This window comes from Branchiostoma floridae, chromosome 15 (assembly GCF_000003815.2).
Source record: "Branchiostoma floridae strain S238N-H82 chromosome 15, Bfl_VNyyK, whole genome shotgun sequence".
NCBI classification, from domain to species: domain Eukaryota; kingdom Metazoa; phylum Chordata; class Leptocardii; order Amphioxiformes; family Branchiostomatidae; genus Branchiostoma; species Branchiostoma floridae.
In genome coordinates this window covers 6,285,390-6,300,154 of record NC_049993.1, presented here as the reverse complement: position 1 = coordinate 6,300,154, position 14,765 = coordinate 6,285,390, and the positions used below count along the sequence as shown (strand labels likewise).

Below are 14,765 nucleotides of genomic sequence, written 5' to 3'. Positions count from 1 at the left end.
GGTGTGTTTAATTGTGTGTGAATAGTTTTCAGAACAAGGGGTACATCAATTCTGTGAACATATTCCTGTGAGTGTTGACATAGCTATGTACCATAGCATCATGAATATAACAGTGAAAGATATGTTACTGATGACTTGATACTGAAATTACATGCGCAATATCATCGACACAGAGTGAAATAAAATGCAAAACAATTGCTACATATATATTTATAATTTATTTGGTTAAAAAATGCTCATCAAATACATGAAACATTTATTTTGAAAGAAGGCACAAAATTCAGGAAGTGTAAAAGACCACAGATACAACTATTTTCCTGTCACTGAACCATCACCTTACTCATGCCTCATTACTTCCATTTTACCTATAGATAAAAGTTCTCAGCTGTTTACTGAAGGTTGTGCCAATTAGGTACACAAAATCATGCATTTGGGGAGTATGGCTTCAGAGGGACCTAAAATGGGAGACACAAGTAAACAGAATGATACGGAAGGCGAATGAAAGACTCTTTTTCTTACGGAAACTTATGCACTTCCTACAGAAGACCTTGTCACTATATACATCTTATTCGTGCGACCAGTAATGGAATATTGCGCACCGGTATGGCACCCGGAATTAACATGTGCACAATCTGACAAACTGGAAACGGTACAAAGGAGAGCGTTTCGGACAATTCTGGGAAGAAGCTTCAGTAGCTATGTACGAGCAAGGAAAGATTTGAACCTCCCTCTCCTCTCAGTCCAAAGGCGTGAAGTATGCCTGAAGTTCGGATTTCACGTAGAAACGCACTTTCCAGCAATGCTGGAGAATTCCCCTATGGCCTACATTGTGCGCCTTTTAAAGGATTTTTTCTAAGGACTTCTGTTGTATTTTATCTAATTGAATGTGGACTAAAAGTTTAGCGTCTAGGTAATGTTCTTAATGCTATATGGATTTATCATTTCGAATGACAAAATGCTAGAGTCAGATCACTATCTAAATGTTTTAAACTATATCTATAAAATTGTAATGTTTTTAATCATATTGATAATAAAAACTACTGACTGACCCCATTTTATTGAATTCAGCCTACGGGCTGCGAGAAATTCTCTGTTGCACAACAAACCATTCATCATCATCAGTCAACAACACGGAGGGTCATGTTGGTCGAGAGCTCAGAGAACTCGTTAACTGCTGTTGCTTGGACCGTGTAAACACCTTCTGTTAGATTCAAGGAAGACGTTGCATTGATGCCATTTACCGTCCAGCTGATGGTTTCAATCTCTCCAATTACCTGCAATGGAATAAAGCAGTGTTATGCACGATAGAAAAAGTCACGGATATAAGAAGACGTATGTTTTCCAAACTTGGTACTCCATTGTAAATTAGACATTTGGTACTTATCACATGTCATATAAAAGGAAATGGGACGTTGGTAACTTTAAGAGACTCGTGGACAATGGACAACTGATCGTCCGACAGGATGATAAGGACAAGAAGAAGAAAGGACAATGGGCAATTTATCTCGTTGATAGGAATGAGGTTGCGTAGTGTTACCCCTTCCACTGCAAGGCTGATTTCGTGATTTTTTGCGAAGTGCTCCTCTCGTTGATGAGCAGAACAGAGAAACGTTTCTACAGGCGCTTGCTGGGTTGCAGAAATGACGATGCAAGTCAGGGGTTCTGAAAAGAGCAGTGAAAGATAATGGATTTTACATACATACAAATGTATCTAATGTACTAATGTATAAAGCGATAACCCTCGCTGTGTTCAAGTAGGCAAATATATATTACACGAATGCTTATACCTTAGAACCAATAGTGCAAATGATATGCTAGACTTATTCATACCTTTAGATATCCATATATGTCTGTTTAGTTGTACTGTAAGTAGCTGTTATACATATAGACATTACGAAAGTCGTTGTACTTTTGTCGTGTCAATAAAGATTTCTATGTAATGAAATGTATGCGGACCTTGAAACGTTTTATGAAAAATATGCTCCATTCCTAGCGGTCGATGAAGCATAAATGTAACTTGACATTGTAAGGTAACGTCTGTAACGTACCTGTGCAGTTCCAGCCATTGCTCGACAGAAAGTAGCCCTCATTACACGAGCAGGTGTAGTTACCCACGTGGTTGTGACACGTGTGCTCACAGTTATCAATGCCCAAACTGCATTCATCCACATCTGTATTCAAAGGAAATAAAACACAGCATGCTCATTAGTGATATTACAATGGGGATAATCTTTCTTCTGATAGAAAAGCACATACTACTTAAGAAACTTAAAAAGCAACTCTTTCATCTCACCCAGTTTTTAGGTGTAGTAGTGTAAGTAGCTCTCTCTCGAGTGGATTGGTTTATTGGTGACCTTAAGGCCACGCCGACTTAATCTTATAAATGACATCCTCTGAAGACCCCAAAGCTAAAGCGCGCGGGCGAAAAAAAAAAAGAGAAAAAAAATCCAGCAAAAATTAAAAAGTTCTGCTATACCACAGGACTAAACATCCAGACCATTCTTTCCCGGCTTGGTTTGTCCTATGTTCACCTGCAGTAAGACTTTAAGAGACACTCGTCGCCATTTCAATCATGTTTGTATTGCCATTCTTGTTTAAGGAGGGAACAAGGACGCTGTGGCCCTAGCCTTGACCATGGGCCCCCCCTACCCTGGAGAGCAGGTCCTCCGGTAAGCATAAAATTCTGATTAATATGGGATAATATGTAACCCCATGTTTTTTTTAATGAGGGAGGTGACGAAAATCATTAGGCGCGCCGATGTCATCCATAAAATTAGGTCAGTGTGGTCTTACTAAACATTAAACAAGTGCTTTTAAAAAAGCTGGCATTTTGCCAATGTTTGCGTGTGTGAACGTCTTTTTCTAGTTATTAGAATGTCATATAAATAGAACAGAGTAACTAAACCTGATATTGGCGCATGGAGAGATTCACATATGTGCCTGAATCTAGATCTAGACGCCACCTGTTAAAATTTGCGTGAACTGCAGCAAATTTCACTACACTGCCTGTTTTTGAGTGAGCTCTGTTGCGGGGCATTTTTAAGTTGTTTTTTTTTTTATTTTTATTTCTATTCGGCAAAAAAACGAAGCGGCGAATCCGTTAACCAAAGAAATAAATTGGTGTGGCCAAATGGATGTAAAAATTAGTATTTTAATGGTGTAAAAAAGAAAAAAAAAAAAGCTACCTCCCCGGATTCGAACCGGGTGCATTGGTTTAGAATGCGTAAACTTTAACCACTGCGCCAGTGCGAACTTGTTGAAAAAATGCCTGTTTTAACAGGTATAGAAATGTTTGGCATGAATTGAACAGGTCCGTTCATCTCAACATCACAACGGCCACTATTCTGGCCTCAGAGCATTTTGCCGCTAAGGCGGCAAAATGCAAAAAAGTGGACATAGTATGAGAGGAATGAGTCTAGATACTTACCCACACATGTGCCGCCGTCCATTGCGTACCCATCCCAGCAGGAACAGGTGAAGCTTCCCACGACGTTCTCACAGACCTGATCACAGTCGTCTGTACCGAGGGAGCACTCGTCTAAATCCGTTACTGAGTAAAGAGATTCAGGTAGAGATTAGAAAACCAGAGGCAACGTATCTATCTATGCATATTTGCAAGAGAAACAACATCGTGATTCGCTAAATTTAGATGATACTTTCTTTGAAAAATTGCAGTAAGAAATGTCAATGAATTGTAAAGCCTGACTTGACATGATGCGGATCGATGACTAGTTGTGACAAGAGGACAGTGTCAGTGACCGGTCTAAGACCAGGTACAACTATACCTACGTTTCTGGCACGACGTGCCCTCCCACCCTGCGACACACCCACCACTGCTACACACGCCGGTGTATATGTTGCACACATGGTCCCCGCTGGCGCAGCAGTGGCACGTCTGCAGGCAGTCCGAGCCGTAGGTGCCGTTCGAACAGTCTATGGTGTAGAGAAAACGTCTACTTGGTCATTCAAATGGAAATTCAAATAAATATGGCCCCATCTAGCAGACCCGGTATAGCGTTAGCTTGGTATGCTATTCTAACCTCGATTGACTCCTCTCTTGTCATCCTTAAAATTGTAGCGGTACCACACCAGTTTATCATTGAATCATTATCAAATTTATTGGTTGATTCGAAGACCAGCTGAGGTAGCCTTACGTGTGTCACAGAACGAGCCACTGAACACCGCTATACATCGGCAGCCTAAAGCCCCCTTTACAAATCAAGAATTTACCTCGGCCTAGTTGTCAGCGAGCTCTAATTTACGAGGAGGTATGACCCTGATGCCGACGAAGAAAATCTGTCATTTGTTCGTGGGCATCAGGGACATTTCTCCTCATAGTTTAGAGCTCGCCGTCAACTCGGCCGAGCTAAATTCTTGATTTGTAAAGGGGGCTTAACGGGTCCGGGCCGCAGACGATCTTGTTCTGGCAGGTGTCCTGAGCACAGCGGCTGATACAGGAGTCTCCAAAGTAAGCAGTTGGGCAGCCTTCAAACAAGACAAACGTAGAAAATTTCCTTATATTCAAAATGTGTATACTGCACAATATTCCAGGAACAAGGTACAGCTTCTTGGGTTAGTAACACACTTATTGTCGTTTTTTATAGTCACTGGTTGAAGGAAATGTAAAACACAAAGTAACAGATTGTGTAACATTTAGTTAGAAATTAACCAATAGTAAAAGTGGCAATGAACAGTTTTTACGTCTTGTAGTCTGAGTCATGTTTTGTAAGCTTTCCTTACGATCATATCTTATTGTAGTGATAAGGAAACGTTGATTGAAAGGCACGGTGACGTTTTCTTACCTAGATCGCAGTGCAAGCCGCCGAAGCCAGGTACACAGATACACTGCCCCGTCTCGTCATCACACACTCCGTTGTAACACTCTTCACACGAGGAGGTGCAGTTTGAAGGACCCCACTTCCCTTCAGGACACTCTATAGGCGAAAGGCATGAGTAAAGATGAATTCTATCTATTCTCAGATGTTAACACTATTTCGGTCCGGTCTCATTAAGTAACAAATCTACCGAAAATAACTTTCGAAGATGTTTCTGATCTAATATACATGTACTGTCCATCCGGATAGTAGTTCGCCACGACTTTTACCATACACTATATACAGTCGTGTTTTGTTTTTTTTTGTATTCCGTCTGGGAACCTTGGTATCTCTAACGTCTGGAATCGTCCAAATTTTGGACGAGGGCACTGATTGGTCCCTACACATGAGCGAATTAAGGAATGGGTTCAGGTGCTCGTTCCAACACCCGGAACGCCCTCCGTCCGCTTGCGGTAGGGCCTGTAGTCATCAAACATGCGCTCTAGAACCCATTCCTTAATTCGCTCATTAACTGTCGACATAACCACCAAAAGGTTTGAATGCGCATGCATTTCTCCAGACGGGTAGCAGAAGCCAACATAGGATCCAACTACTACACGGATGGTACCTAGGGTATTAAAGCTCACCTCTGACGACCAGCCTCATGATGCCTTGCTTGCTGTCGCTGTACCTGCCTGTGTAGTAACACTCATACAGGCCTTCATCAGACATCTAAACAATGACACAACGAAAAAATGACACATCAGAAGCTATACTCGAGAATATCTCGGCAACAATGCACAATATAATTTTGCGGTCTGTGGCTTACAATTCCCTACCAAGGGACCTTTGGAATGATACCAAGTTTGACCCTCCGGAATAACTTTGAAGATTGCCGAAACTCGAGCGTATATACGCGCGTAAGGGTTACGTAGCGGTAAGCTAAGGTAAAGCTATACTCGAGAATATCTCGGCAACAATGCACAATATAATTTTGTGGTTTGTGGCTTACAATTCCCTACCAAGGGACCTTTGGAATGATACCAAGTTTGACCCTCCGGAATAACTTTGAAGATTGCCGAAACTCGAGCGTATATACGCGCGTAAGGGTTACGTAGCGGTAAGCTAAGGTAAAGCTATACCCGAGAATATCTCGGCAACAATGCACAATATAATTTTGCGGTTTGTGGCTTACAATTCCCTACCAAGGGACCTTTGGAATGATACCAAGTTTGACCCTCCGGAATAACTTTGAAGATTGCCGAAACTCGAGCGTATATACGCGCGTAAGGGTTACGTAGCGGTAAGCTAAGGTAAAGCTATACTCGAGAATATCTCGGCAACAATGCACAATATAATTTTGCGGTTTGTGGCTTACAATTCCCTACCAAGGGACCTTTGGAATGATACCAAGTTTGACCCTCCGGAATAACTTTGAAGATTGCCGAAACTCGAGCGTATATACGCGCGTAAGGGTTACGTAGCGGTAAGCTAAGGTAAAGCTATACTCGAGAATATCTCGGCAACAATGCACAATATAATTTTGCGGTTTGTGGCTTACAATTCCCTACCAAGGGACCTTTGGAATGATACCAAGTTTGACCCTCCGGAATAACTTTGAAGATTGCCGAAACTCGAGCGTATATACGCGCGTAAGGGTTACGTAGCGGTAAGCTAAGGTAAAGCTATACTCGAGAATATCTCGGCAACAATGCACAATATAATTTTGCGGTTTGTGGCTTACAATTCCCTACCAAGGGACCTTTGGAATGATACCAAGTTTGACCCTCCGGAATAACTTTGAAGATTGCCGAAACTCGAGCGTATATACGCGCGTAAGGGTTACGTAGCGGTAAGCTAAGGTAAAGCTATACTCGAGAATATCTCGGCAACGATGCACAATATAATTTTGCGGTTTGTGGCTTACAATTCCCTACCAAGGGACCTTTGGAATGATACCAAGTTTGACCCTCCGGAAATACTTTGAAGATTGCCGAAACTCGAGCGTATATACGCGCGTAAGGGTTACGTAGCGGTAAGCTAAGGTAAAGCTATACTCGAGAATATCTCGGCAACAATGCACAATATATTTTTGCGGTTTGTGGCTTACAATTCCCTACCAAGGGACCTTTGGACTGATACCAAGTTTGAACCCTCCGGAATAACATTGAAGATTGCCGAAACTCTAGCGTATATACGCGCGTAAGGGTTACGTAGCGGTAAGCTAAGGTAAAGCTATACTCGAGAATATCTCGGCAACAATGCACAATATAATTTTGCGGTTTGTGGCTTACAATTCCCTACCAAGGGACCTTTGGAATGATACCAAGTTTGACCCTCCGGAATAACTTTGAAGATTGCCGAAACTCGAGCGTATATACGCGCGTAAGGGTTACGTAGCGGTAAGCTAAGGTAAAGCTATACTCGAGAATATCTCGGCAACAATGCACAATATAATTTTGCGGTTTGTGGCTTACAATTCCCTACCAAGGGACCTTTGGAATGATACCAAGTTTGACCCTCCGGAATAACTTTGAAGATTGCCGAAACTCGAGCGTATATACGCGCGTAAGGGTTACGTAGCGGTAAGCTAAGGTAAAGCTATACTCGAGAATATCTCGGCAACAATGCACAATATAATTTTGCGGTTTGTGGCTTACAATTCCCTACCAAGGGACCTTTGGAATGATACCAAGTTTGACCCTCCGGAATAACTTTGAAGATTGCCGAAACTCGAGCGTATATACGCGCGTAAGGGTTACGTAGCGGTAAGCTAAGGTAAAGCTATACTCGAGAATATCTCGGCAACAATGCACAATATAATTTTGCGGTTTGTGGCTTACAATTCCCTACCAAGGGACCTTTGGACTGATACCAAGTTTGACCCTCCGGAATAACATTGAAGATTGCCGAAACTCTAGCGTATATACGCGCGTAAGGGTTACGTAGCGGTAAGCTAAGGTAAAGCTATACTCGAGAATATCTCGGCAACAATGCACAATATAATTTTGCGGTTTGTGGCTTACAATTCCCTACCAAGGGACCTTTGGAATGATACCAAGTTTGACCCTCCGGAATAACTTTGAAGATTGCCGAAACTCGAGCGTATATACGCGCGTAAGGGTTACGTAGCGGTAAGCTAAGGTAAAGCTATACTCGAGAATATCTCGGCAACAATGCACAATATAATTTTGCGGTTTGTGGCTTACAATTCCCTACCAAGGGACCTTTGGAATGATACCAAGTTTGACCCTCCGGAATAACTTTGAAGATTGCCGAAACTCGAGCGTATATACGCGCGTAAGGGTTACGTAGCGGTAAGCTAAGGTAAAGCTATACTCGAGAATATCTCGGCAACAATGCACAATATAATTTTGCGGTTTGTGGCTTACAATTCCCTACCAAGGGACCTTTGGAATGATACCAAGTTTGACCCTCCGGAATAACTTTGAAGATTGCCGAAACTCGAGCGTATATACGCGCGTAAGGGTTACGTAGCGGTAAGCTAAGGTAAAGCTATACTCGAGAATATCTCGGCAACAATGCACAATATAATTTTGCGGTTTGTGGCTTACAATTCCCTACCAAGGGACCTTTGGAATGATACCAAGTTTGACCCTCCGGAATAACTTTGAAGATTGCCGAAACTCGAGCGTATATACGCGCGTAAGGGTTACGTAGCGGTAAGCTAAGGTAAAGCTATACTCGAGAATATCTCGGCAACAATGCACAATATAATTTTGCGGTTTGTGGCTTACAATTCCCTACCAAGGGACCTTTGGAATGATACCAAGTTTGACCCTCCGGAATAACTTTGAAGATTGCCGAAACTCGAGCGTATATACGCGCGTAAGGGTTACGTAGCGGTAAGCTAAGGTAAAGCTATACTCGAGAATATCTCGGCAACAATGCACAATATAATTTTGCGGTTTGTGGCTTACAATTCCCTACCAAGGGACCTTTGGAATGATACCAAGTTTGACCCTCCGGAATAACTTTGAAGATTGCCGAAACTCGAGCGTATATACGCGCGTAAGGGTTACGTAGCGGTAGGCTAAGGTAAAGCTATACTCGAGAATATCTCGGCAACAATGCACAATATAATTTTGCGGTTTGTGGCTTACAATTCCCTACCAAGGGACCTTTGGAATGATACCAAGTTTGACCCTCCGGAACAACTTTGAAGATTGCCGAAACTCGAGCGTATATACGCGCGTAAGGGTTACGTAGCGGTAAGCTAAGGTAAAGCTATACTCGAGAATATCTCGGCAACAATGCACAATATAATTTTGCGGTTTGTGGCTTACAATTCCCTACCAAGGGACCTTTGGAATGATACCAAGTTTGACCCTCCGGAATAACTTTGAAGATTGCCGAAACTCGAGCGTATATACGCGCGTAAGGGTTACGTAGCGGTAAGCTAAGGTAAAGATATACTCGAGAATATCTCGGCAACAATGCACAATATAATTTTGCGGTTTGTGGCTTACAATTCCCTACCAAGGGACCTTTGGAATGATACCAAGTTTGACCCTCCGGAATAACTTTGAAGATTGCCGAAACTCGAGCGTATATACGCGCGTAAGGGTTACGTAGCGGTAAGCTAAGGTAAAGCTATACTCGAGAATATCTCGGCAACAATGCACAATATAATTTTGCGGTTTGTGGCTTACAATTCCCTACCAAGGGACCTTTGGAATGATACCAAGTTTGACCCTCCGGAATAACTTTGAAGATTGCCGAAACTCGAGCGTATATACGCGCGTAAGGGTTACGTAGCGGTAAGATAAGGTAAAGCTATACTCGAGAATATCTCGGCAACAATGCACAATATAATTTTGCGGTTTGTGGCTTACAATTCCCTACCAAGGGACCTTTGGAATGATACCAAGTTTGACCCTCCGGAATAACTTTGAAGATTGCCGAAACTCGAGAGTATAAACGCGCGTAAGGGTTACGTAGCGGTGAGCTAAGGTAAAGCTATACTCGAGAATATCTCGGCAAACAATGCATAATATAATTTTGCGGTTTGTGGCTTACAATTCCCTACCAAGGGACCTTTGGAATGATACCAAGTTTGATCCTCCGGAATAACTTTGAAGATTGCCGAAACTCGAGCGTATATACGCGCGTAAGGGTAGCGTAGCGGTAAGCTAAGGTAAAGCTATACTCGAGAATATCTCGGCAACAATGCACAATATAATTTTGCGGTTTGTGGCTTACAATTCCCTACCAAGGGACCTTTGGAATGATACCAAGTTTGACCCTCCGGAATAACTTTGAAGATTGCCGAAACTCGAGCGTATATACGCGCGTAAGGGTTACGTAGCGGTAAGCTAAGGTAAAGCTATACTCGAGAATATCTCGGCAACAATGCACAATATAATTTTGCGGTTTGTGGCTTACAATTCCCTACCAAGGGACCTTTGGAATGATACCAAGTTTGACCCTCCGGAATAACTTTGAAGATTGCCGAAACTCGAGCGTATATACGCGCGTAAGGGTTACGTAGCGGTAAGCTAAGGTAAAGCTATACTCGAGAATATCTCGGCAACAATGCACAATATAATTTTGCGGTTTGTGGCTTACAATTCCCTACCAAGGGACCTTTGGAATGATACCAAGTTTGACCCTCCGGAATAACTTTGAAGATTGCCGAAACTCGAGCGTATATACGCGCGTAAGGGTTACGTAGCGGTAAGCTAAGGTAAAGCTATACTCGAGAATATCTCGGCAACAATGCACAATATAATTTTGCGGTTTGTGGCTTACAATTCCCTACCAAGGGACCTTTGGAATGATACCAAGTTTGACCCTCCGGAATAACTTTGAAGATTGCCGAAACTCGAGCGTATATACGCGCGTAAGGGTTACGTAGCGGTAATCTAAGGTAAAGCTATACTCGAGAATATCTCGGCAACAATGCACAATATAATTTTGCGGTTTGTGGCTTACAATTCCCTACCAAGGGACATTTGGAATGATACCAAGTTTGACCCTCCGGAATAACTTTGAAGATTGCCGAAACTCGAGCGTATATACGCGCGTAAGGGTTGCGTAGCGGTAAGCTAAGGTAAAGCTATACTCGAGAATATCTCGGCAACAATGCACAATATAATTTTGCGGTTTGTGGCTTACAATTCCCTACCAAGGGACCTTTGGAATGATGCCAAGTTTGACCCTCCGGAATAACTTGGAAGATTGCCGAAACTCGAGCGTATATACGCGCGTAAGGGTTACGTAGCGGTAAGCTAAGGTAAAGCTATACTCGAGAATATCTCGGCAACAATGCACAATATAATTTTGCGGTTTGTGGCTTACAATTCCCTACCAAGGGACCTTTGGAATGATACCAAGTTTGACCGTCCGGAATAACTTTGAAGATTGCCGAAACTCGAGCGTATATACGCGCGTAAGGGTTACGTAGCGGTAAGCTAAGGTAAAGCTATACTCGAGAATATCTCGGCAACAATGCACAATATAATTTTGCGGTTTGTGGCTTACAATTCCCTACCAAGGGACCTTTGGAATGATACCAGGTTTGACCCTCCGGAATAACTTTGAAGATTGCCGAAACTCGAGCGTATATACGCGCGTAAGGGTTACGTAGCGGTAAGCTAAGGTAAAGCTATACTCGAGAATATCTCGGCAACAATGCACAATATAATTTTGCGGTTTGTGGCTTACAATTCCCTACCAAGGGACCTTTGGAATGATACCAAGTTTGACCCTCCGGAATAACTTTGAAGATTGCCGAAACTCGAGCGTATATACGCGCGTAAGGGTTACGTAGCGGTAAGCTAAGGTAAAGCTATACTCGAGAATATCTCGGCAACAATGCACAATATAATTTTGCGGTTTGTGGCTTACAATTCCCTACCAAGGGACCTTTGGAATGATACCAAGTTTGACCCTCCGGAATAACTTTGAAGATTGCCGAAACTCGAGCGTATATACGCGCGTAAGGGTTACGTAGCGGTAAGCTAAGGTAAAGCTATACTCGAGAATATCTCGGCAACAATGCACAATATAATTTTGCGGTTTGTGGCTTACAATTCCCTACCAAGGGACCTTTGGAATGATACCAAGTTTGACCCTCCGGAATAACTTTGAAGATTGCCGAAACTCGAGCGTATATACGCGCGTAAGGGTTACGTAGCGGTAAGCTAAGGTAAAGCTATACTCGAGAATATCTCGGCAACAATGCACAATATAATTTTGCGGTTTGTGGCTTACAATTCCCTACCAAGGGACCTTTGGAATGATACCAAGTTTGACCCTCCGGAATAACTTTGAAGATTGCCGAAACTCGAGCGTATATACGCGCGTAAGGGTTACGTAGCGGTAAGCTAAGGTAAAGCTATACTCGAGAATATCTCGGCAACAATGCACAATATAATTTTGCGGTTTGTGGCTTACAACTTCCTACCAAGGGACCTTTGGAATGATACCAAGTTTGACCCTCCGGAATAACTTTGAAGATTGCCGAAACTCGAGCGTATATACGCGCGTAAGGGTTACGTAGCGGTAAGCTAAGGTAAAGCTATACTCGAGAATATCTCGGCAACAATGCACAATATAATTTTGCGGTTTGTGGCTTACAATTCCCTACCAAGGGACCTTTGGAATGATACCAAGTTTGACCCTCCGGAATAACTTTGAAGATTGCCGAAACTCGAGCGTATATACGCGCGTAAGGGTTACGTAGCGGTAAGCTAAGGTAAAGCTATACTCGAGAATATCTCGGCAACAATGCACAATATAATTTTGCGGTTTGTGGCTTACAATTCCCTACCAAGGGACCTTTGGAATGATACCAAGTTTGACCCTCCGGAATAACTTTGAAGATTGCCGAAACTCGAGCGTATATACGCGCGTAAGGGTTACGTAGCGGTAAGCTAAGGTAAAGCTATACTCGAGAATATCTCGGCAACGATGCACAATATAATTTTGCGGTTTGTGGCTTACAATTCCCTACCAAGGGACCTTTGGAATGATACCAAGTTTGACCCTCCGGAATAACTTTGAAGATTGCCGAAACTCGAGCGTATATACGCGCGTAAGGGTTACGTAGCGGTAAGCTAAGGTAAAGCTATACTCGAGAATATCTCGGCAACAATGCACAATATAATTTTGCGGTTTGTGGCTTACAATTCCCTACCAAGGGACCTTTGGAATGATACCAAGTTTGACCCTCCGGAATAACTTTGAAGATTGCCGAAACTCGAGCGTATATACGCGCGTAAGGGTTACGTAGCGGTAAGCTAAGGTAAAGCTATACTCGAGAATATCTCGGCAACAATGCACAATATAATTTTGCGGTTTGTGGCTTACAATTCCCTACCAAGGGACCTTTGGAATGATACCAAGTTTGACCCTCCGGAATAACTTTGAAGATTGCCGAAACTCGAGCGTATATACGCGCGTAAGGGTTACGTAGCGGTAAGCTAAGGTAAAGCTATACTCGAGAATATCTCGGCAACAATGCACAATATAATTTTGCGGTTTGTGGCTTACAATTCCCTACCAAGGGACCTTTGGAATGATACCAAGTTTGACCCTCCGGAATAACTTTGAAGATTGCCGAAACTCGAGCGTATATACGCGCGTAAGGGTTACGTAGCGGTAAGCTAAGGTAAAGCTATACTCGAGAATATCTCGGCAACGATGCACAATATAATTTTGCGGTTTGTGGCTTACAATTCCCTACCAAGGGACCTTTGGAATGATACCAAGTTTGACCCTCCGGAATAACTTTGAAGATTGCCGAAACTCGAGCGTATATACGCGCGTAAGGGTTACGTAGCGGTAAGCTAAGGTAAAGCTATACTCGAGAATATCTCGGCAACAATGCACAATATAATTTTGCGGTTTGTGGCTTACAATTCCCTACCAAGGGACCTTTGGAATGATACCAAGTTTGACCCTCCGGAATAACTTTGAAGATTGCCGAAACTCGAGCGTATATACGCGCGTAAGGGTTACGTAGCGGTAAGCTAAGGTAAAGCTATACTCGAGAATATCTCGGCAACAATGCACAATATAATTTTGCGGTTTGTGGCTTACAATTCCCTACCAAGGGACCTTTCGATGATACCAGTTTGACCCTCCGGAATAACTTTGAAGATTGACGAAACTCGAGCGTATATACGCGCGTAAGGGTTACGTAGCGGTAATCTAAGGTAAAACTATACTCGAGAATATCTCGGCAACAATGCACAATATAATTTTGCGGTTTGTGGCTTACAATTCCCTACCAAGGGACATTTGGAATGATACCAAGTTTGACCCTCCGGAATAACTTTGAAGATTGCCGAAACTCGAGCGTATATACGCGCGTAAGGGTTGCGTAGCGGTAAGCTAAGGTAAAGCTATACTCGAGAATATCTCTGCAACAATGCACAATATAATTTTGCGGTTTGTGGCTTACAATTCCCTACCAAGGGACCTTTGGAATGATGCCAAGTTTGACCCTCCGGAATAACTTGGAAGATTGCCGAAACTCGAGCGTATATACGCGCGTAAGGGTTACGTAGCGGTAAGCTAAGGTAAAGCTATACTCGAGAATATCTCGGCAACAATGCACAATATAATTTTGCGGTTTGTGGCTTACAATTCCCTACCAAGGGACCTTTGGAATGATACCAAGTTTGACCCTCCGGAATAACTTTGAAGATTGCCGAAACTCAAGCGTATATACTAGTACGCGCGTAAGGGTTACGTAGCGGTAAGCTAAGGTAAAGCTATACTCGAGAATATCTCGGCGACAATGCACAATATAATTTTGCGGTTTGTGGCTTACAATTCCCTACCAAGGGACCTTGGGAATGATACCAAGTTTGACCCTCCGGAATACCTTTTGAGATTGCCCAAACTCGAGCGTATATACGCGCGTAAGGGTTACGTAACGGAAAGCTAAGGTAAAGCTATACTCGAGAATATCTCGGCGAC

The 14,765-nt window shown here is 42.9% G+C and overlaps 1 protein-coding gene across 1 annotated transcript in view; it reads right to left on the bottom strand.

Annotated features, from left to right (window-relative positions):
• Positions 1-199: 199 nt before the first annotated feature.
• The window catches only part of LOC118431782 (fibulin-2-like), a 38,802-nt gene continuing 24,236 nt past the window's right edge, over positions 200-14,765 (bottom strand). The window contains exons 3-9 of the mRNA XM_035843113.1: positions 5,462-5,546; positions 4,393-4,485; positions 4,155-4,199; positions 3,428-3,550; positions 2,049-2,171; positions 1,538-1,662; positions 200-1,274 (exon numbers count right to left, since the gene is read on the bottom strand). Of these exons, the coding sequence (XP_035699006.1) occupies positions 1,119-1,274; positions 1,538-1,662; positions 2,049-2,171; positions 3,428-3,550; positions 4,155-4,199; positions 4,393-4,485; positions 5,462-5,546 (750 nt within the window). The 3' untranslated portion in view covers positions 200-1,118. The remainder of the gene's footprint in view (positions 1,275-1,537; positions 1,663-2,048; positions 2,172-3,427; positions 3,551-4,154; positions 4,200-4,392; positions 4,486-5,461; positions 5,547-14,765) is intronic.